Source organism: Rousettus aegyptiacus, unplaced genomic scaffold (genome assembly GCF_014176215.1).
Source record: "Rousettus aegyptiacus isolate mRouAeg1 unplaced genomic scaffold, mRouAeg1.p scaffold_m13_p_4, whole genome shotgun sequence".
Taxonomy (NCBI): Eukaryota; Metazoa; Chordata; class Mammalia; order Chiroptera; family Pteropodidae; genus Rousettus; species Rousettus aegyptiacus.
In genome coordinates this window covers 140972101-140996947 of record NW_023416307.1, presented here as the reverse complement: position 1 = coordinate 140996947, position 24847 = coordinate 140972101, and the positions used below count along the sequence as shown (strand labels likewise).

Genomic DNA, 24847 nt, shown 5'->3' with positions numbered 1-24847 from the left:
TCTTTTGCTATAAAAAAATTTTTAGTTTTGACATTGAAATGTATTAGCATCTGATAAAATGCCAGATTTTTGTCCATAGATGCTTTGGAAAATAGAGTCCGTAGACCCAATTCTAAGTGCTGACCCTGCCGTGATCACTAGTTTGCAGGATCTCTAAAGCAGCTTAATTTAGGGATTGACCTAGTCGGTAGATTGATTTTACACCATATGAAATAGGTAGGAGCATGTTGACATGACACTCTGCTTCACTTATCAGTTCATGCATAGCAAACCTCCCCAAACATAATGCCTTTAAACAACAACCTGTCTGGGGGTGGGAAGAATCCTTGTGACTGTGTTTGCAAATAGTTCACCATACATCCCAAGATGTAATCCAGTTCTTTCTGATCCCTTGGCATTTCTTGGAATACACACAGTCTGTGCTATGGGAATTTCGTACAGTAGGAGACGGAAACTTTCTTTCTTTTTAATTTTTTGACAGCCTACTGATCCAAGTAGGGGCTGGTTCATAAGCCCATTGGGAGAGAATCCTTGGTGGACCTTGTTAATAGCTGCTGTTCCAGCTCTGCTTTGTACCATTCTCATCTTTATGGATCAACAGATTACAGCTGTCATCATAAACAGAAAGGAGCACAAATTGAAGGTAACTTTGTCTCAAGTATTATAATTTCTTCAAGAGGCCGAGGTGTTTTCACAATGATGAGAACTTTAAAAGATAGAAGATGAAAATTTCTTCTCTCTTTGTAAGTAGGATTTTAACCTAAAAGAACAATTTAGACTTAAAAATATTCGTGTTCATTTCACTTTTCAGAAAGGAGCTGGCTATCACCTTGACTTGCTCGTGGTTGGCGTTATGCTGGGAGTTTGCTCTGTCATGGGACTTCCATGGTTTGTGGCTGCAACAGTGTTGTCAATAAGTCATGTCAACAGCTTAAAACTTGAATCTGAATGTTCTGCTCCTGGGGAACAACCGAAGTTTTTGGGAATTCGTGAACAGCGAGTCACAGGGCTAATAATTTTTATTCTAATGGGCCTGTCTGTGTTTATGACTTCAGTACTAAAGGTAAAATCTCTTTATTGCAATGTTTTAAAGTCTTCTTTATCATAATATTTATACCTGATAGTAGAAAAGTGAGAAAATAAAATACCTAAAATTAGTTTTATTTCTTAGACTTTACTTGGAAAATAATATTTTAGTATGGTGTTTAGTGTAGTAGGCATTTTGCTATTAGATTTCTCCATTTAAAAAATAATTCTAAAAGGATAGTATTAAAGATTATATAGAGTTTTGGAAGGAATTAATTCATGACTTATGATATAAAAGAATACTATATCTAGAGGAGATTTTATTAGGCATATTAGAAAAAATATTGAAAGATGGATGAAACTTAGCTATTTGACCAAAATGTAAAAATAATATTGCTATTAATTAAATTAATGAATTCTTCCTGATAAATGAGGTGAAACAAAAGTAGTAGCACTCAGTAGAAAAGCATAAACAGCTAATACTATAAATGAAGCATGCAAGAAATTATACTTTATACTAAACATCTTTTAGTCACATCTGATTTTTGTCATACACATCCTACTGAATCTAGTGATTTAAAGAAAAATTAATAATAATCATAGCAAATGTAACAGAGCATCTAATCTTAAATTTTGTATTTATTCTGGATGAACTGGACTTCATTTTTCTCCTGGTTGTTTTAGTTATTTTTGTATTAAAAAAAAATTACTAAGTAAAGAGTTGTATACCGGTTATAAATTAAGGTACAAGAAGCTTCAGGAGTGTGTGTGTGTGTGTGTGTGTGTGTGTGTGTGTGTGTGTGTATCATATAGTAAATTTTAAAAAAATAGCTGAATACTGGAATTCTTTGATCCCCTTTTCTTGGGCCTTCTAACAGCCAATTTATCAGATATTTGTAGAATACTTGCCACTGTGCTATTGAACTCTAGGGAAACAATAATAAATAGGATGTATTATTGTCTACTTTTAAGAACTTGGCAATCTACTTGGTGAAACAGGTAAATGGACAATTGCTACATAGTGGTGAATGTACTGTTAGAAGTGCTTGGGACAGAAAGATAAATATGCAGTCTTGGGGATGCTGTCCCCTAATGATGAATGTTGTCCTTTAAATTTTTAAGTTTAAAACATTTTTAAGTTTGAACTGCATTTAGGCAGAAAAATTCAAGTACAATATCAGGAAAGCTCTAAAATAAAAAGTTAGTCTTCCTGTTTTTTCTCACTTTCTGAAAGCAGTTCTCCAGAGGTAAACCCTTTTTAATTTTCTTTTCTTTTTTTTAAGTTATTTTGGCAGTTACTGCCATTATAGTTTTGCATACTTTAATACAATTTTATTTTTCACTTTATTATCTTTAGACTTAATTTCTTTACCAAAGACAGTGATTTTCAGTCTAACCCAGGGACCCCTGAGAGTTCTCAACACTCTGCTAGGGGCCTGGCAGGGTCTTCCTTTTCTGGTCACGTAACTGCGCGAGGCTGGGTTGTCTTCACATACTTCAGCAAGAGCAACGTATTGCAGCAGGTTGAACACATGCAGATATGAGACTCAGTTGTCTGCTGTTAAGCTACCTACCAAAGAGATTAACAGAAATATAAAACAGTGCTACTCTTCTCACTTAAGTTTTTTGGGGAGAATTATAAAATATGTTCTTGATATTAGTTGTAATGTTTTTTTTTTTTAATTTTAAAATGAATTTAAAAAACTATTTTAAATTTTTTTAAAATTTCTAATGTGGTGAATATCTGTCTCCCATATAGCTATATATAAACTATATATATCAATGTATCTATATCTATATTATGTCTATATCTGTATCTATCTATGGAGTTCACATAAGCAAAAGCATTTGCAGGGAGGGTAATCAATTTTAAGAGTATTAAGGGGTCCTAAGACCAAAAAGTTTAGACCCTATGTCCTAAGATTCTCTCTCTTAATGAGAATTTATAGCATTCCTAAGTGCTTAGCCCAGTCTCTCATCCATCACCTGCCTTTTCTTGACTATGTTTTTAGTTTTATTATTTTTCTAAAGTTACCAACATTTACATTCTGTTCTGTAAAGTAAATTGTAAAAATGTAAACCCTCTGAGAACACATAATCAGTATTATGATGGTATAAATATCTGCTGAGGACTAAGCAGTGTGAGGTAGAAACATGCCCTATTTTCATATGTTTTACTAAGCTCCTGCTACTTGAAGAGTAACAGCCCAAGCTTCAAGACCTAAAAATATATATATATATATATATATATATATATATATATATATATATATATATATATACAGGGTCTGCATTTCCTTGTTTTCTTAAGTTTTGTATTGCTAAAGGAATTTCTTGACTAATTTTTCATATATGGTGCCACGGGTGGTAAACTTTCAACATTCATATATGTTTCACAATTACCCTCACATTTGATTGACAGTTGAATATACATTTCAGTGTTAGAAATTATTTTTCTTTGAGTCTTAAAGTCATTGTTTCCTAGATTTCAGTGGTCCTAAGAAGAAATCTGGTATCTCTTTGGTTTTTACAACTTTAGAGACCTTTTTTTGCCTTCCTAGAAGCTACTAAAATTTTCCTTTTTTACTCCTGATGTTCTGAAATATTACTGGGACATTTAGGTAGATAAATAGGGATTTTTTATTTACCCTTCTTGTTTCTTTGTGGGTCATTTTATTCTGGAAATTTGTGCCTTTAACTGTGGAAATTTTCTTCCATTGTTTATTTCCTTTTCTCTGTTGTCTTTGTTAGTATTTCTTTAACTCTGGTTAGGCATTAGACCTTCTGGATATGGTTTTACATTTCTGTCCTCCAATTTCTCTCACAAATGAAGACAATGTCCTCCTTTTACCTTAACATTCTGTTGGTCTCTAGTGTCATCAAAATCATTTTTACAAAATTTAAAAATATTTTGATAATTACATCTTTAATTTCCAGGACATTTAAAAGAAATTGTTTTTTCCACTTCATGGATAAATTATTTTCTTGAAATTCCCTGAGTATATTGATTAGATTTTTAACATCTTTTCTCCTCCTGAGTTATTTTTTTTTTTCCCCAGGGTCCTAAGAAAGGACATGCTAGGTAGTTAGTAGCATTTTCTCTGTAGCAATTAGGTTCTTTTTCCTCATAGTTATCTCACTTGGGTGAGAGTACCGATTGTGATTTTTGATACAATGGACGGTGCCTGGTAATAATAGCTCTCCCGTTGGATGCATAGGCATGGACTAGGTAGGCCGGTTTGGGATCCTCCTAATTGCCAAAGTAATAAGAACTTTCTTTTGGGGATGGAGCTCAATTATCATATTCAGTAAGTGGTACTGTATAATATAGTGGTACTGTAGGGATTGGGCTAGTAATAATAAGGGCTAATGTTTTTTGAGTGATTGATATGTACCATGTGCTTTTTTGAGTATTTTATGTATTTTTAGGAAGCAACATATAGATGCTTGAACATTTTTTTAAGGAGGTTGTTGTTCACTAGCACTTTCTTATTTATGGAAATGTTAGATCTCATCACTGAAAGATCTTTTAATTCTCTCAGTAGGTACTCGCTGACCACATTTTCGTGTACTTGTTACTGTGATATTGTTTTAGCAACGTGGGTTCTAATTGTGGTCATTTCTCTTGCAGTTTATTCCAATGCCTGTTCTATATGGTGTTTTCCTTTATATGGGAGTTTCCTCATTAAAAGGAATCCAGGTAAGTTTAAATGATTTAATGATTTTGTAGAAAAAAATATTTTAAATCTGTGAAAATTATTTTTATGATAGGGATTTATTCTCTCTTGACTCTAATACTTTAAGGGCGATTAACTGGTGACTTCAAATCCATGTTTTCTGAGTGATTATTGGCTTACTCCACATTTCCTCCACCCCCCAGAATGATATCATGAACTGATAACGGTCCTGTCCATTTTTAATTTAAGCCATTGAAAGACTGTCTGTCATTAAAGACTAGTATAGTATGAGGGAAGATCAAACAAATTGGAATGGGTGGGGCAGTGCTGTTTCTGACATGTAGAACAATTTCAGTGCTTAAAAAAAGAAAGATATTTTCTATAAAAATGGTAATACCTGCCATTTGTATGGTACAATACAGTTTATAAAGCTAGTACATAAATTATTTTCTGTGATCCTCAAAACAATGTTGGGAAGCAGGAAAGGAAGAAATGCTAATTTCATAATTGAGGAAACAAATGGGGGGATCGACTAAAGGTTCTTAACTAAGTAGCAATGGAGCCAAGGCTGGAATTCAATGATTTCACTGTTCTCTTTTGTCTTATTTATAATACTTCCTGGACTACAATCTGATAAAATTTATTAAGAGTTGTATAAATCTAATCTCAGTGTAAAATATTTAGCTTATGAAGTACAGTTAGCACGGGATGAAAAACATGTTGTCTAAAGTTGCCAGCTAGTGGCTGGCAAGACTTCTAAGAGGCAGCACTTGGATTTTTAAAGCACAGTCTAGGATCTACTTTCCACTGGTCAAGAAATGATCTCATTAGCTCACTTTTTTTTTAAATAACAATTTTATGAGGTAGGTAGGGCTGATCTTATTCCCAGTGCATAAATGAGGAAATTAAAGCTCAGAAAGACCAATGAATTTGCTCACGTTTTCCTTTTCAATGGTTGAAAAATTTTAATTGTTACCTGAGGCTATTTTCTTACACTTGATGATATCAGATGTGGAAAGAACCTTAAAATATTGTTATTCTTTTATTGTACATATTAGAAATACACTGAAAAAGATTAAGTGACTTTTTCATTTGATTATAGCAGATAAATTTGTCTAAATCTTTTAATTTCCCAAATTAAAGTATTTTGGCTTGGGTTTCTCGATTAAATTAATTTCATCAATTCAAACAATTGCCTAGATTTTTTTCCCTCCTTGCATACAGATGTTCTATATGAAACATTCTATACTATGAGAACATGTTAAGGAAGTCATAGTTTCAATCACAAAACCCTAAAGTGGAATATAATTTGTTGTCATAAGGAACAGAAATGATATTTTTGTTGAAAACTTTTTCTTGTTTTATTTTTCACTTCATTCATAGTTTTTTGATCGTATAAAATTATTTGGAATGCCTGCTAAGCATCAGCCCGATTTGATATACCTCCGCTACGTGCCTCTCTGGAAGGTCCATATTTTCACAGTCATTCAGCTTACTTGTCTGGTCCTTCTGTGGGTGATAAAAGTTTCAGCTGCCGCAGTAGTTTTTCCCATGATGGTAAGTAGTTTTTTCTGACTTCGTTACTAATTAATAACATTTTTGTGTGTGTTAATAGTAATTAATTTATCAATGTGTATAATTGACTTGAGAAAAGGAGAAGCTCGTGTTAAGCACCTGAGATGCTTTGAAATGTGACTTAGACCTTTCTAGCTATTCAGCCAATCATTTTCAAAACTAAATTTGCTTGTCATTTTCTAAATTTTTGTTTGTTTTGTTTTATAGTCTTTAGGCTATAGAACATGGTTTTTGTAGTTTAGCACCTTCATGGAACAAATATGATAACCAAATGTAAAAAGCAAAGCAACCAGAACAATATGGTTCTCCAATGGGATATTTTAATACACCTTTTTCAGAAATTAACAGAACTAGAAGTTGAAAAGTAATAAAATATTTGAGATAATATTAACAGAAAACATAATTGATTAAATTATCACAGGAATTTGTATTTTGCAATTAGAGAATATTCATTCTTTTGTAAATACCATGTAAAAATTAGTTATGTACATGGCTACAAAGAAAATCTATAAAAACTGAAAAAGATGTAAAAATTTTACATGTCATATTCTCTCATCACAAATAAATGACAAATGAATAATTAAAAGTCATGTAATCTTAAGAATTTAGAAATTAAATGCTGAAATAATCTCTGGGTGGAAAACTAAGTTATAAAATGATTGTGGAGGTACTGAAATGGAGAGCTGTTAATAAAGTCTGTGGGATACAGCTAAAGTTATAATCACAGGAAAACATATTCCCTTCATTGTCTTTATTATTCAAGAAGAATTAAAAATGAAGCCAAGCTTTTTATTTATAAAGATCAATAATGGAGAAACTCCTTCCAAGCCTGAACAAAGAAGGAAATGAGAAAGCAAAATACAAGATTAAGAAAGAGAAAAAAATGCGTGCGTGTGCGTGTGCATGTGTAACTACGAAGAAGATTCAAGGAGCTTGAAGAAAATACTACATAAATCTATAACAATAAATTTGAGCATCTACAGCAGAGTTTGACAAACTTTTTTCTGTAAAGCGTCAGATAGTTTTTTAGTCTTTGTAGGCCATAAGAATATTATATAGGCACCTATATAACAAGGAGAAATTTCCAGTTTTGTTTTGAAGAAATCAAAAGGTAATTTTTCAATTTTTTTAAAATGAAAGACTAATACTGAGAAGAATGGAATTCTTTTTCATTCGGGATATTTCACTTAATTGTGGCTCAAAGTTAGTGTTAAATCAATTCCAAATGTTCATCTGTAAAAGCTATTCTTAGTTCACAGGCCGTGCAAAACAGGTGGCAGACCAGATTGAACCCAGGGGCTATAGTTTATCTGCCCCTCATCTAGAGGAAATAGATGATTTCCATACTATACATACATTCCCAGAATTGACCCAAAGCACGTATAAAACCTATGTAAATGTATGCCTCAGTTGCATAGAAGAGACTGGAAAAATAAAGAGATCCTCTTGGAGTATCAGGCCCAGATGGGTTAACAGCTAAATTTTCAAAAGAACAGTTAATTCTAATACTTCTCGGATTATTCTAGACTAAAAGAAAAGGTGGAAACTTCTGCACTTTTTCTCATGAAACACTAGCAGTATCTTGATAAAATTTTACGAAAGAATTGTGCCTTCTCACTGGCCGATATAAATGAAAACACCTTAAAGTAAGATATTAACAAATAGGTAAATGTACAGCATTTCTGTAAGTACTGTGTCATGATTAAGTAGATATACACTGATACATGAACATCAAAATTTATCAGTATAAACAAAGCTAAACTTTTTATAAAATTTCATCATGAACAAGTATTTGTAAATGAGTGTTAATATAGGAAAGCCCGCTATTAACTATTGTTATTTGATACTGAATGGAAGGTTCTATGATATAAGATAATATAATAATTGGTATAAAGAGTTAACATTATTTGTCCATCATTTGTTTATACACCTAGTAACCCAAATGATTCAAACAAAAAAGACTAAAAGCCCTCATAGAATTAATAAAATTTTGGTTGGGTGGCTAGGTACAAGAAAACATGAGAATTGGTCTCAGGCTCTGTCTTAGTAATGATGTGAAAAATGGAAATGGGAAAAAAATATATTCACAATAGTGACCAAAAACTATAATATACTTAAGACTGAATTTGAAAAGCAAGACCTATTTAAAGAAAAAAGCAAAAACTTTATAATAACTTGTAATAGTTTCTTAGGGCTACTGTAACAAAGTACCAAATACTCATTGGCTTAAAGCAACAGAAATCATTCTTCATAGTTCCGGAAGCGAGAAGTCAGAAATCAAAATGTGGACAGGGGCCATGTTCCCTCTGAAACCTGTGGGGAATCAATCCTTTTTTGCCTTATCCTAGCTTCTAGTGGTTTGCCAACAATCTTTGACATTCTTTGCTGGCAACTGCATAACTCCTATTTGCATACTTTTTTTTTTTTTTATTATTTATGGCTTATTATCTTTTTCTCTCTTCAAGTGATATAATTTATATATTTTTAGGTGTTATTTAATATTCTCTCCCCTACTTTTTTAAGGTTCTTGCATTAGTCTTTGTACGCAAACTCATGGATCTGTGTTTCACAAAGAGAGAACTTAGTTGGCTTGATGATCTCATGCCAGAAAGTAAGAAAAAGAAGGAAGATGACAAAAAGAAGAAGGAGAAAGAGGTAAAAAGACAAGAATTTTATATTTACACCAATCACTTGTTTAATATTTTGTACCATGTGGCACTATAATGGGCACTTTATGAGAATCAACTCCTTTAATACCTCCTAAGAACATTATTATAAAGTATAAATACTTTATTATTGCCGCTGTACACATAAGGAAACTGAGCCAGAGAGGTTAGAGGTAACTTGTCCCAAATGGGTAGTTCGTACCCATTTTACCAACTTGTACCTCCATAGCCCTGACACAAAAATATTTTTAAAAAATTACGTATTATAAATGTTTTTAATCATCTGTCAGAAGAATTTAGCAGGATGAAGACGTGGGTTAACACAGGATATTTTATATCATTGTGTACCATCTAATTTAACCTTAAATACACAAGTAAATTTTAGCATACATTGTAATTTTAACAGAATTTTAGTAATCTGGCATGCATGATGACCAAAAGGACTTTTAAGTAAATAATCTTTTTACAAAAAAGTCAAGTAAAAGTTTAGTCTTTATATGCAGTATTCTGTACCATTAGTTGACTTGTAACGTGGAAGTTGATCTGAAATATTCTGTGGAAAATAATCTCTTCATGTGCGTTCTCTAAAGGAAGCTGAACGGATGCTTCAGGCCGATGATGATACTGTGCACCTTCCCTTTGAAGGGGGAAGTCTCTTGCAAATTCCAGTGAAAGCCCTAAAATATAGGTGAGATAAAACTTCATCTTGTAAAATGTCTTTTATATACATATCAAGTGTATGAACAAGCCATGTAATTCTTCTTTAAAAGAGAGATGTCTGTTTTTAAAAAGGCCACAAAATCTGCATCTGTCTTATTAACTAAAAAGATTTCATACAATTCTCCCACTCTTTCCCCTCCCACATGATAGGCAGAAGTTAAGAAAAAGCTGGACTCGAACCAGAGCGTTCAACTAACGTCCATGCCAAGTAGAAAAGATTTGTCTTTCATCACTCTGTTTTAGTGAAGTTCAAAATCGGTAGATGAGTCTCTGAGTATTCCCATTCTCTCAGTAATATAACTTTTTTCTTTCTGTCCTTCATTAGGGCCTGGGTCAGTGTGTGCTGGAAAGGAAATGTTTGTAACCCATTTTCTGATAACCTCTCAGTATGTAACTATGTTTAGAAGCCCTAGGACTTTTCTAGTTTCCAAAAGTGTGATTTGACCACTGGCTGTGAAGCCTCATATTATGGAAAAATTACTGTTTTATGTATCATTTGTCATGTGCGATTTATATTTAAAAATAAGAACTAAAAGTAGAGGTTGGTAAATGTAAATTAAAAATTTTTTTTGTAGTTTGAGAAGATTAAAAACCTGTATGATTTGTGCACATCTGATGCCTATTACACATTTATTTCATTTTTAATTAGCTATTTGTAGGAGAAAAATTAGTTTTAGAAAGTATATAGGTTCCTTCTCTGACCACTTAATAAAAACTGTTGGTATTTAATTAATTTGCTTCAACCTTTTCTTTAAAAGCTAATCTTCATACTTTAAACAGAGGTTACATTTGGACTTTTATGTTGATTAAGTTTTAATAAATGAATTTATTAAGTAATTTTCTCTATACTTTTTGCTATTAATTTTCATCATTGGTATTATTCCATGTCACTTTTATGATTTTCCCTCAAATCTTTATGTGCTTTAAATGAAATACCACATATAGACATTTTAATATATCCAACGGTATGCTCTGCTACACTAGATTCTATAAATGTTCGTTAAATGAATTAATATATTAACTTTATTGGTTGGATTTCTACAAAGAATTTAGGAATTGCCATGACGGTTATTAGTGACACCAATTTACTGAGATTATTACCACTTAATTTCTGTAGATCCTGCACTAGCACTTTCTCAGTATGATTACACATGGACCTTGATGAATTTAAGTGGTATCTGTATACTTACACTATCTGATATTTAACTTAAAGAATGGGTATCTGTATACTTACTTTTGTTTTTTTAAGTGATGACATGAGCCATGATTAATGCTGCTTTGTTTGAAATTTGAACATCAAGAATGCCAGGAATTGGCTGGCCTATGTCTGCGATAAGTTTAAATTTTAAGTAGCTCTGGATTACTGGCCATGAAAATCAATGAGATAGTATATGAACGCATTTGGAAACTGTAAAGCCCTTATAAACTGTGAAAATATTTAACGTAGGCAAACTTAGTTTTATTTGGGGGAAAAAATGTATATATACTTTCTTCAAAAAAGGTCTTAATTTCTAGTCAGGAGAAAGTTCTTATTCTTACTTAGAGGAGGACATTTAGAAGCTCAAAAGTGTTTTAAGAATTTCTTCAGTTATTTGAAGTTGGCAGTCCAACGAAGAACCATTATGCAATGTAGGCAGAGTTTCAAGTTGTATGGCTCTGCTTTTGTGGAATCGGGGCATTCACATTTTGTACACTTTTTAAAATTTGACTTAGTGAAGCAGCCATTCCTAGAGATTCCAAAGACCATGCCACACTTTTCCACAGACTTATTTTTTAAACGATATTCAAATTTAAAGTATGAAACTAGCACTTTTCTTAAGTTATTATTTATGCCTACAGCACCCGGTCTTCCTTGGTGACCTCCCATCTAAGTACTAACCAGGCCTGGCCCTGCTTAGTTTCCGAGATCAGACATCAATTGGGCTGTTCAAGGTGGCATGGCCATAGACGATGGACCGTGGCTCCACTGGGGAGCGAACCCAGGACCTTCTGCACGTAAAGCAGAAATGCTAACTGCTACACTATGGAACCATACCCAAAGCCAGCACTTTCTAAATGACTACTGTTTAGTCATTTATAACCTGGCTGCCATCACATTGTTAACACCTAATTTGACATTTGTATTTGTAGCTTTTTTTGCATGAAATGTTTTTTTCGTGTTTTTTTTTTTTTTTTATTGCTGAAGGAAAAGGGCTTGCAAATATATTTCTATTACCTTTATAGTACTTTCATATCACCTGTGACTCACCAACTTGAGCCCAAAATTTTTTATGAGTATCATCATTATTGGATTTCTGTCTCAAAGTAATTTTTACAACATTTCATAGGGTCATGGAATGATTACATTTGTTCCTTATGAAAAGGACAGTATTTTGTTCTTTTGATTTTCATTTTGATTAATTTGATAACACCTCCATACTAGAAACGTGAATGCTAACCAAAGCAGTATTTATAAACCTGTTTTTGTATTATCTGCTGAAATATTTTCAGAGCCAGTTTCAATTTTAAAGTGTCACCTCTGAACAAGCCTGATCCCGTCAGATTGCGGAAGCTAAGCAGGGTCAGGCCCAGTTAGTATTTGGATGGCAGACCACCTAGGAAGCCCAGGTGCCATAGGCATAAAAAATAAAAAATAAGGGATTATAAGATGACAAGGTCCTTGCAGTCTGTGAGGTCATCCAAGGATTGCCTCGCTAAAAAAATAAAATAAAATAAAATAAAAATTAAAAAAATAAAAAATAAAGTGTCACCATTCTCAGCATTCTTTTTAATATTTTTAAGAGCTATAAAAAACAAAGTTTTTAAAATTATAATCTTAATTTTTCATAACCTACTTTGGATATTTATTTGATGAGATTAAAGGTTGTGCCAATTGTAAAAGTTTTCTAATTGATTTGAGGCAGTATTACTTTTTTGTATTTATAAGTACATTAATGAATTCTTTTATGATATTTTAGTAGTTTATTTATAGACAAGTTGATCATCTTGGGCATCATTGCCAATTAATCTTGCTGCTAGTTTTAATTATAAAGAAAGAAGCATTTCCTCACAAAACCTTTGTAACAGAACGAACTCCAGTATTCTGATGTCTTCTTAGACCTTGGTTTATGTGCATGGCAAAGAATTTTCTCAGTTTTAAGTTGATGAAAGCAAATAGTATATTGGTAATAAGAGTGACATTATTAATGCTTTTGCAACTACTGAATACTAACCGAAAAGTGTATTTGTTCTTCAGTGTTGATCCCTCAGTTGTTAACATATCAGATGAAATGGCCAAAACTGCCCAGTGGAAGGCACTTTCCATGAACACTGAGAATGCCAAAGTAACAAGATCTAACACGAGGTAGCTGTAACTATTTACAAATTTTCTAACTATAGCCTAATTTCAATTTACTTATGGATAGCTGTTCAATAAAACCTTTAAATTTAACTCAATTTACATTAATTTATATTCTCCTTACTTAAAACCAACCTTTTCCTTTTCCTTTCTTTTTCCTTTCATCTGTCAATCTATCAATTATTTTTCTGTATACTGAAATCAGTCAAAGATACTGATTGTTTTATTTTTAAAATTTATAATTGCCTATTTAAAAAAATTGAGCTATTTTATAATAGAGATGAATATGTATATCTATGGTAGTATAGAATAAATATATAAAACCATATAAAAATAATTACTAGGGATTAAATAAATACTATACTTCGAACACACTACCTCAATCATGCTTTCTAGTGGTCCAAGAAGAAAAAGAAAAACATGAATTTTTCCTTGTTTTGTTCTGTTTTGTTTTAGCCTACACTTTCTTCTGGTGAGGCAACCTTTTTTTCTTGAAGATATTTGGAAGAAATTTCATCCATAGATATAAGAGCCATTCGGTTTTATAATGAACCATGTACTATACCACATAACTATTTCTTATATTTCTTACAATGTAACTGTATTTTCTTTATTTTGCCCTCATTTCAAGGCCTGAACTTCAGGGATTCCAGTTTGATAGTCATTAGTACTTTAATCATTTAGGTCTCCAGAGACATGAAGTATTATCTTGTAGGGTACTCAGTCATTCATATGTAACTAATATTTATTTTGTGTACATTATGTGCCAGATACTGTGTTGGTTGTCAGTATATTTGTTTGGGCATCAGATCAAAACTTCTCTAGGCAAGCAATCATATAGCTATTTTTGTTCAGTTACTATCTTTCTGACCACTGTCTTTTGATAATTGATTAGGTTTTCCCATTCTCTACCTCCTTTTAGAACCTTGCTCCTACTTAATCTCTATCATTTTTGTTTGCTTATTTGTTTTTATAGCATCATTTCTTGAGTTCTAATTTCTAAGCCAGACTGTTTCCTTTCATCATTTCTATCTTTGGTCTTAAAAGATTTTAAGTTAAACTCTTTGTCATTTTAGATTATTTCATGCAGCCAGAATTTCACTAAATAATCTTTTACTCTTAATTTTTTACATCTTGTCCACATGTCTAGATAGTTATTATGGTTATGATAAATATATAGACATTATAATAATATAGTATTTTCATACTTCTGCCTTTCGTTTAGGTTGTTCCTCAATTTAAAATTAAATGGAAAAGAATTTTAAAAATAAAAAATAAAATGGGAAGAAAAAGAATGTTTGAGTTATGTTGTTTAAGAGAAAAACGTTTAGGGAGGTCTTTCTTTAGTTTTGCCTGGAGATTTCAGCAAAGCATGGTGTGTTTTTATACTTTTGAAAAAATTCCAAAACCCCGGATATTCATGTGTTACCATTAAGTCAGTTGATGCATAAATATGGAATTATTGTATCTTATGTAAACTTTTGAAATATAGGATATGTATTTTGATCTTACATTTGTAGAACCAAATTTGAGGAGAGAAAGTTTGTAATGCAAAGTTGTTACATTTTTTAGGAAATTTGTTTGATACTTGCTTATATTAACAAAGATTAATTTTTTAAATGGGTTTTTGAGTGAAATGAAAGTCTAATGCTATAACTGTTAATTTACAAAGTAAAACTAATAAACATAGTCATACTGACCAATTATAAGGAGCTTCTCTTCAGTTGTAAGAAAAACATGAATTTCAGTGAGATAAATATCCATTAAAAAAACTAAGAATTGTTAATATTTGCCTTTTCAATGAAGTTTACTGGTAGGAAAAGAAAGCAGTAAAATAATAGCAAGACATACTTATAGTATTAATAGTCATCTCCAAGGCTTATTGTGAATACTTATTGTTGGCCATGTTTAAGGTGTAATATCTATTCATTTCAAAATCATTTATTCTCATTCTTTGTTTTAAATAGCCCTGAAAAACCTGTGAGTGTGAAAATAAATTTTGAAGATGAACCAACAAGGAAATACATGGATGCTGAAACTTCATTATAAAATTGAACCAAGAGAAATTATATAGATAGATATACAGATACATATATATGTATAAAATGTGTGTGTTTCATGTCACTGTATATTACAATATAGTATGTCATGCTGTTTATGCATGACCACTGGGTTAAGTAGTGTCTGAAGTTTGTGAGGATCATCATAGAGATCGTGTATATAATGAAATGGTCTTACAGAAGTGAGGTACATGGTTTTTACTATTCAAATATTTCTTCTGTTAAAAAAATTTGTTCTGTTCTGCAATAGAAAGATATGGGAGAAAAGCATTCAATCTACTTTAAATCTATTTGTTTATCAGTGATAATTTATACCAACCTTAAGTGATATGTACTTTGTCCATGTAGTTATAATTTTAACCTGAGTTACTGAATATTTTCACATATCATTTCACTTCAGTTAGCGCTTTATGGGAAGGACAGGGAATCTTTATGCCAATGCTGTGGGACAGATGGTAACATGTCATGGCTTCTCTTTGTGTTTCATTTATGTAGATGTCCGCCATGTTTAACAAGCGATGGATATTTTTTAGCTATCGAGGATAGAACAATGGAATCTTTCTAGATACGAACTGTAGTGTTAGCCTTTTTGTTTTAAAATTTATTTTAAATCTTAAAACCTCCACCTCTAGGTTTCCATTTAGATAGATAGACAAGTAAAATTGCAGACGATTTTATTATTTCACCCCATACTAGTCCTAATTTTATGAATTTTAGGAACTATAAAATGCCAATTTACAATAGTAAAATTTTGTTGCCTCTGTAGAAATTTTTTCTGAATTCTGATACTTTATTAGAGCCCAGAATGCCCAGTTTGTTCTCTTTTACTTAAAATGTGCTTTAGTTTGTATCAGGTTCAAGTTTTTGATTATTTTTTCTATTATAAGTAGTGTACGATTAAATAATCAGGAGTCAGATTTCTGAAATGGGTTTATGATCAGTATTACTTTATACTATTAAGAATTACTTTCATTTTCTGTTTACATTGTTGTTTCTTTTGTATAGATAATATTTAATAGATATCTGTGATTTCAAATTAAAATATTTATTTTAATTGATGCTTAAATATTATATACACATCTGAAAAGGCAACAAATATAGAGTAAATTGTTAATGTAAATAGTTGGTGCTCACTTGCATTTACGGTTTCTATCTGAAAGCAGTTGACAGGATTTACATCTTTGATATAAAGCACTGCCATATTTGTATTTTAAAAGGAATTTAGACATTCTATGTATAGCTCAGATTGATGGCATTCTTTCTATTTCACGCTAGTATTTGTTATTTAGTTTTTGCATTTCGGAGCTGTCTAACCTCTAGCAAATTTTTTTAGTTATCTTTTATATACTCTTAGCTCCACATGAAAAATAAATAAATGTTGTTCTTATTCAGCCTGTAGGACTGGATGAATGGGGTTGTGAAAATAATTTGGCAAGAGGATGATTTAGTATTGAAGTTTGAGAAGCCATGGAAATCGTGACATGAATATTAGGATGAAAATATTAATGAAATTCCAGTGCTCCCTATACTCATTTAATTAAAGTACAAAAGTATAAAGAATTGCTCTTATAGAGAGGATCATGAGAAATGCCAACAGCTGATATTAATAGCAATTCTGAAGTGTTTTTAATTCATTCTAAATTACTTAATAACTAATGTAATTTCACATCTGAGACCATATTATCAGATTCTAGTTAAAATAATCAATTTCTGCCTCAGATGGGAGGTTACAACTAACTATAGCTACTTTTTATTTAGAAAATATAGCTGGCATCATTTGGTACTGCCTAAAAAATAGTTAGACTCTATTGGCAACTGATAATAGAGTATTACCCATGGTGCTTGTTATTATTTTTGAACTTCCATTGAAGTGATTCCTTTATACTCATAGCAGCATAATCATTTCCAAAGACCCCAGTATTTGCTGCTGTATTTCATAAAGTCCCCCTGATATACCTGAACAGGAAGATTTCTTCACATCATTTCCTTGTGTCTGGACATCATAGGGTGAACATATGTGCTTATTTAATAGGAAGTGATTTTAAAATATAAACTGAAAACTACCTGGGATCATAGTGTTTCTGTGATTTTATTTAATTATGTATAATTATTATCCAGTGCCAGAAAAAACATGACTTGCAAAATACTTTGCACTCAAAATATTTGTTAATGGTTTCTGCTTTCTTTTGACTACTTGACTTACAAAATGATTTCATATGACTACTCTATTGAAGAGTAAAGGTAACTCATGTTTAAGTAATTAACTGCTTGTTTTATGTGGTTATGATATTATTTCACTATTTTTGAAAAATAACAATCATGGATAGCATTCACAGTGAAAAATATAATTTACTCCAGATATTGATTTTTAAATGTTGCCTTAAATAGGTGAAAATGAGCAGTAGTAATTGCTATGTACTGATTTACCTCAAGGTGCAAAATAATTAAACCTGTACATATTCCATTTACAAAATAAATTCATATAAACAGCCCTGCACTTTCTTAGATGCCTTGGTTTCCAGGATGGAGCTTAGTGCTACTGAATACCCTGGCCACAGAGCCGCCTCAGGATATTCTCCTCTCCACCCTGTTTTATTTATTTATAGATGTCTGTTTACAAAGACTATAATAAATCCCGATGTCGACTATTTGAAATTAACTTTTCTTTGAATGCTATTTCACTCAAAAATAGCAGCTTTTGAGAAAACAATGAATTAACTTCCCTACGCTAAAGGATGATTCTGTATATTTTCTAATAATATTAGATACGCTGAAGTGAAGCACACAATCTTTCTAGTGTGTGTGTGTATGTGTGTGTGTATGTAAATTATAAAATCTTAAATCTCTTAAGTTGTTCAACAAAGCTGTGGCATATCAATGTCCACATTTGCCAAGTCTTCTGTAAAAAATGTAGGACAAAAATTTTTTATGTGCTAATGCATGTATTTATAAAGGAGATTTCTTTACCACTTAAAATTAACTTTTGCTTTTTCATCCAAAAAACATTTCTGTTTCTTCCACATACATAAAATTTGTGTATGTACTAATAGCTTTCTAATTTTTTTGCTTTTACAAAGACAGGTTCAGAATTTTGTAAAAAGAAAAATAGTTTCTGAAACTGAGGTCTGACACCAGAGCTTTCTGTTTTTTAAGGATTATATCGTGTACATCAGTTCTGTAAATGTTCTCAACAGTTTTACTTGTGTATCCTGTTTTAAAGTGCTCAGATTTCAGATGCATATGCCATTGATATAAAATTGTAATTAAAAAATGTTTAATTTAATGTTTTAAATTTATTTATGTAGTGGATCACATCATTGTTATCGTATGAAGTACAGATATGTGAAATGTCTTTTGCTTTAGTCCAACAATTATTTATTTTTTAGAAAGTAAACTTAAAGATTTTAAGGACATTCGAAATTTAAAATAGTGTTCAAAATTCAAAATTTGGCAATTTTTATGTAAAGTTGGTTCTATTTTAACTTTGCAAAAGGTAATATAAGTATCAAAAATAGGAAAACATACAGTTGGAAATGGAATCATCTAAAGATCACTTAAAAATTTAATTAGCACATATTGACATCTACAGTGACTTAGACTAATTGTAAACCCCAGTTGTTTAGTCAAATTTTTGTGCATTGATTGATTTTTGTGTCATGGCTTTTCTTTTGTTGCTTTAATATTGATTTTGTTTTGTTTTGTAGGGGGGTCATCTTCCAGTGTTTACTGTGTTTAAATAAATAGAAATTGAATTTTATTGTTCATTTATATAATATTTGATAGCTTGGTATTATTTCACAATACAGTTCTAATTTTTATGACTTTTATAATTACAGTGATAATATTTTCTTTTGTAATAAAATCCAAAGTAAATTAAACATTTAAAATGTAGAATTGATATTTTTCATTTATATGGAGTACAGGTCTTTACCAAGTCTATAATGTGAATGATCCTGCCTTTCAAATTTGTTTCATAATTGTTAGAAGAAAACTATTTTTTGGAGATGTTATTGAAGTTGACAGAGCAATAAAAGCCTACTGAATTAGTTATCGGAAGTCGTGTTTATTTTACACTTTGATTATTAGAAGAGCTGCATATCTTTCTCGGGAGGAGGGATTGGGGATGAAGGAACATGGGCGATTGCTATTTCCTGCCTCCTAATATTCATATGCTTCAGTAAGAAAAAGACAAAAAAAAAAAAAAAGAAACAGAAAAGAGTAAACAAAATTGTGATGACAATGACTTTTTGATATGAAATTAAAAAAATTAAAACCTTTAAGATAGTCGGTTCATTATTTTTCCTATTTTAAGACATCTATTTAGGATAGAATTTTGTAATGTGATGCGTAATGAGCACGATTTATATGATGTGTGATAAGCATGTTAATGCTGAACTCCCACAGACTCAGCTTGTTTTTCTTTTTTTTAATGGCTAATTCTATGATTTTTAAAAAAATAATAGTAAATGACAGGTCTTGGTTTGTTTTCCATTTGGCACGTGTGTAACACCTTCCTCCTGTATTTTCTGGAGTAAAAGCTTTTGATACCCCGCCATGAATTTGATAACTTTTGGGAGTAAGATAATGGAAAGGCGCTTCTTATGGCTTTAGAAATTTCCTTTGAAAGTTTGCTTACATTGTTTTTTTGAAAAACATTTTGTTAATTTATTGTATCTACAGAATACTTTTTCTTTGATGCTTTTTTTTTTTTTTTGAGAAGGGGCAGGGGGAGAGAAAAGGAAATGTGTCTCACTGATTTTTGTTAAATCTTGCTCCTTAAGGCATATCTGATCTCTTGAGCATCAGTTCTTTCTGTGGTTGACCTTTATATTCCTGCCTCTGTGCCTTTAATGAAAACATTCCTGGTATTTGGAAATCTGCTTTCTATTTCTTTTCTATTCTTTCAAAGTTATTTAAGTTATGCTTTTTCTTCAAATTTTACTCAGCCTTCTGCTGTCAGTCTACAAAATTATTCTACTTTCTCCACTGGAAGAGAGCGTGCGTGCGTGCGTGCGTGCGTGCGTGTGTGTGTGTGTGTGTGTATTTAGCCTAATTTGGTCCTAGACCCGTGGTCTAATGGTATTTTAGAAATTTGGGGAATTGTTTTTGTCTTCTTGCTAAGTTGATCCTGAATATTTCATTTCCTTTTTAACTTTTGTTTCTTTATGTTGTAGTTATGACATTATATTGTTTTACTTTTGAACTATGTTATTTACATTATCTGAATTCATTTCAGGATAGTAAAAAGGGTAAGGGTATTAGAAAACATAAAAGGGGTGTTAGGTCTTAAAGATTTACGCCCTACCATATAAACCATAAGCTTGGTGCAAGCATGGCCCCTCTGGGGGTCATGTATCTTTATCATCTTACAGAGGACAGTGTGGACCCTTACCAGGTGGAGGTGATAGTGCGCCTCACCTCCAGAAGCCAGTATTTTTCCTGTCTCTTAATCTTCTATGCAATTTTCAGCTATATTCATGGAAGGCCAAAACGTTAATGTTTTGTTGAGAAGGAGGAAGGTGGGAGGCACGTTCAGGATTCTGATGAAGAAGTTAAGTGAAGTCATTTTGTTTCACTGTTTAATATTTTAAATGTTTGTAGAGAATACTTTTTCTACCCAGCGTAAGAGTGACCACCTGTCAACTTTTGTTTTCTTTTCTTTTGATTAGTAACACCAATCTCTCTAATTTTATGATCTCTGAAGTTTAATTGTAATTTATTGTATTTACCTAAGTTTGGCTCTAATCTCACCTTTCTAAATTTCCAATATGGAACTTGTTTTAGTTAAAATACATATTTTTTCAATTACTGGACTCAACAGTTGCTTTCCCACGGGGCCTGCTTTTCATTATTTAAAGCAGACAACATCAGGGAAAGGGGTCCACTATTCATTTTTAATCAAGTTTTGGACTATTTCATCACGCTAAATGACACCCTAGTGGGCATTTGGAGCGCTATGCAAATAGGATTGAGTAAGGCCTCCACTTGAAGAAACTGTCCAGGGATCACCGCGGTTAAGACTGCACTCCAGATTGAAACCGAAGCTTCTTACCCTGCCTCCATCACTTACTAGCTCTGCAGTGTTGGGCATCTTGGGAAACTCGTTCCTCCATTTTACAACTCCAAATGGGGGTGAAAAATAATGACCACCAGATGACGTTGTGAGGAGTAAACAAAACGGGCGAGAGGAAGAGTTTGGAATAACGCCTAGCACATTTTTAAAGCTCCATAATGTAAATAAAGTGACTTAAAAAAAAAAGCTTTAATGTAACTCAAATATTTTTCAAGAAGCTTCAGACTTTCGCAAAAGATGAAGAGACTTGCCCAAAGCCACAGAACGAACTAGTGATAGGTTTACCTAACAGATCTCTTGAATCTCAGGTCACTTTTTCACAACACCTCATTCTCGTTGCCTGAAGCATGCAGTACGCTTAAGTAGCAAAGTGTTTTCATGCTACATGAAAGCTATTTAGCATGTAGCACTGACCCTTTTCTAACTATATCTTTGCTTTGGAAGAAAATAACTTTTAGTCCACAGCAATTCTGAAAATTAAAGATCCTAGGATGAAGGAAGCTGCTCCTCCCATTTCAAACGCTAAAAGTCAGGCACACAAGTTTAGAAAAATCCCCAGCGTTTAGGAAACCCGTACACAGGCAAGCAGCCCTGCAACACCACCTCTAAGCACCGCTACTCGCCTCTCCAGCTTGCAGCCTTTGGGCTGGAACCTGCGCGTTCTCTGGTTGCTGCGGCAACACTGAAGCCAGCGTCACCTGTGGCTATGGCGCTCGGCACGCGGCAGCACGGTTGTTCCTGATTGGCTGCGGAGCCCCAGAGAAGCGGAAGAAAGAGTGTTGGCATTGGCTCGGCCAGCGCCAGTTGGTGGCCTAAAGGAGGATTTGATTGAAAAAATCAACGGTTCAGCTGGCAGTGGTGCCTGCGACGTTTAGGGGTCCGGGAGTGGGCTGGGGGGAGGGCGGGACGGGCTCTCCTATCCCGAGCAGCAGGTGACAGCAGCAGAGACGATGAGAAGGACGATTTAGAGATTGGCCTGAAGGAGGGACCCTCCCTCCAGCGCGGTGAGTGGGGCAGGAGCGGGCGTTCCTCCGGGCCCGCGCGCGGTTTAAGGCAGAGTCTCCGGGGAGATGCCCACAGGTCCTTGCGGAGGAGCCCCGAAGCTTTGAGAGTCAGCTTCACTCGACAGGAGGCAGGGGCAGACAGTGCAGGCTCTTGTAGATAGATGAGTCACTGTGAGGCTCATCATAGCAGATGGGTTGGTGTTAGGTGAATGGTTGGCGAGAAACTACCATCAACGATGGAGCCTGAGGTGCCTCTTCCAATCTGCTCCCACATTTCTGGAGACTCAGTCATAAAACCCTTTATGGGCGTCGCTTTTCTGCATCTCCTTATACGATGCTGCTCTGACTGGCCCAATGCTTTTCTGCTCCACGTGGGTGAGAGCCTGTCCACTTCCGTGCCTCAGGCACCATATGTCTGCTGACGACTGGAAAGCTTCCAGCTACAGCCTAGCATGCTGCACTAAGTGCCAGGACCCCAAATCCAACTGCCAGTTAACTCCACACACGTGCAACCCTAAACTGCCATCTTCCCCAACTCCCACCAGACCACCTCGCCCTTGGACACCCTGTCTTGGGCACCACCATCTATCAAGTTACCAAAACCACATTCTGGGTAATATCTTTGATATCATCACCTCTTTTTCTACATTTCTATCAATTATCAAGACTATATTAACAGCTGTCAAATCAATTCCCACATCATCATCTTCCTTCTCACTACAGTGCAGTCCCCTGGTTAAATTCAACACTCATGCAGCTTCCTTGATTCCAGTCTGGCCCTATCTAATCATTTCCCCCCGCTATGGTTAGTCTGATCTTTCTAAAAAAAAAAATATATATATATATATATATATAAGGGCATTTCGCTTTCTGCAAAGATTCCCCATTATTCAAATATAAACTCCGTAGGCCTTCCATTAGCAGTTCCATACTATTTGTTCCCAGAACATGCTACATTCTCTCCCATGGGTGGAAATTTCCCCTGCTGCTCACACTGCCTGCAATGGACTCTACTTTTTACACCATCCTCTGCTCTGCTCTCCCCAATCGTTCTCTGTGTATTGCCTGATTACTTTTCTGCTTCCTCTTCTGGACTCTCTCTGTGAGGGCAGAGACCCTGTTTGTTTTACCTGCCATTAAGGTGGTTGCATCTATCACAATATCATGCATATAGCAGGGGATCAACAGATTCTGGTTAAATGGATGAATCTCATTTTTTTTGTGGCATTCTTATTAGTTACAGAAAAGTCAGAAATGACTTCTGGCCAATGAAGCTTTTGCATATAAAAACTGAATTTTGAATTTACAGGTTTGACTTTGATTTTGAGACCCTTAAAATCAAATAGTCGGAAACTGTTTCACTTTATAATCTATATTTCATGCTATAATCATTATGATGGCAGTTATTATATGGCATAATTTTAAACTGGAAAACAGAGAGAGTGCATCATAGTTTGCAAAGATACGTACATAGGTTTAAATCATGGCTCCAGAATTTTAGTTCTCTGGCCCATAGCAAACTAGCATATGTATCTGTATAATAGGCTAATATTAACACCTGCCCAATATGACTGCTTTAAAGTCTAAATGTGCATAATCCATATAAAGTGCATAGTGCCTTAGACTTAGCTCATTTTCACATTTTTAAGAATGGAAACATTCACATGGATGATTGTAGCAACTTTATTCACAACTGCCAATACTTGCTAACAGCCAAGATGTCCTTCCATGGGTGAATGAATAAATAAACTGTGATAAATCAAGACAATGGAATATTATTCAGTCCTAAAAAGAAATGAAGTATGACACAGTGAAAAGACTCGGAGGAACCTTAAGTGCATATTATTAAGTGAAAGAAACCAATCTGAAAAGGCTACATCCTATATGATTAGAGCAATATGACATCCTGGAAACAGCAAAACTGGAAACAGTAAAAAGATCAGTAGTTGCTGGGGGTTACGAGTGCGGAAGAAATGAATAGGCAGAGAACAGGTTTTTAGGGCAGTGAAAATACCATGATATTATAAAGATGGATATATGTAATTATACATTTGTCCAAACTTGTAGAATGTACGCTGAGTGAACTTTAAGGTAAGCTGTGGACTTCGGGTGATTATGATGTGTCAGTGTAGGTTTATCCTTGGTATAAAACGTACCATTCTGATGAGTGACATTGATAATAAGGGAGGCTATGCAGGTGTGGGGGCAGGAAGTATATAGGAAATCTCTGTACCTTCCTGTCAAATTTGTTGTAAACCTAGAACTGTCCTAAAAAAATAAAATCTTCAAAAAAAGAAAAAGAAATACACTAAAGGTTAGAATTCTGAAATTTTCATAGTCAACTCACAAAAGGTCAAAGTCAATCTTTAAATTCAGTTAAGTGCAATTTCTAGGACATCACTCTACTGCTTGATCATACGATACCACATGATCACAAACTTTTGTGTATGTCATCAGTTCTGATACAGGTAAGAGACTCATTCACTCACTGAGTATGTATTGACCATTTGATAGGTCCAGTCTGAACTGAGTCGAGCACTTGAAAAGTCATAGAGGAGCTAGACGTTTTCAGACAGTCCATAAATATTTTTTGAGCATGTGGGCATTTAGCAGTGAACAAGACAAAGTCACTGTTCCTTTAGAATTTATGTTCTTAAGTGTAGAAGGGCAAAGAAGAGACTCTTGAGCCAAACTGCCAGAGTTCGAATT

The 24847-nt window shown here is 33.4% G+C and overlaps 2 protein-coding genes across 14 annotated transcripts in view; both read left to right on the top strand.

Annotated features, from left to right (window-relative positions):
• SLC4A7 (solute carrier family 4 member 7) overlaps positions 1 to 19111 on the top strand; it is a 93053-nt gene extending 73942 nt beyond the window's left edge. For 7 of the 11 annotated variants that reach the window (XM_016149571.2, XM_016149568.2, XM_016149567.2 and 4 more), the window contains 8 exons: positions 482 to 643; positions 812 to 1063; positions 4658 to 4726; positions 6087 to 6260; positions 8802 to 8933; positions 9535 to 9632; positions 12900 to 13007; positions 14969 to 19111. In XM_016149571.2, the coding sequence (XP_016005057.1) occupies positions 482 to 643; positions 812 to 1063; positions 4658 to 4726; positions 6087 to 6260; positions 8802 to 8933; positions 9535 to 9632; positions 12900 to 13007; positions 14969 to 15050 (1077 nt within the window). In that variant the 3' untranslated portion in view covers positions 15051 to 19111. The remainder of the gene's footprint in view (positions 1 to 481; positions 644 to 811; positions 1064 to 4657; positions 4727 to 6086; positions 6261 to 8801; positions 8934 to 9534; positions 9633 to 12899; positions 13008 to 14968) is intronic. The other 4 variants (XM_016149574.2, XM_016149573.2, XM_016149569.2 and 1 more) reach the window with 1 other exon arrangement.
• A 126-nt stretch (positions 19112 to 19237) lies between these two features.
• NEK10 (NIMA related kinase 10) overlaps positions 19238 to 24847 on the top strand; it is a 187183-nt gene continuing 181573 nt past the window's right edge. For all 3 annotated transcript variants that reach the window (XM_016149581.2, XM_016149580.2, XM_016149578.2), the window contains exon 1: positions 19238 to 22138. The gene's annotated coding sequence lies outside the window, so the exon portion shown is untranslated. The remainder of the gene's footprint in view (positions 22139 to 24847) is intronic.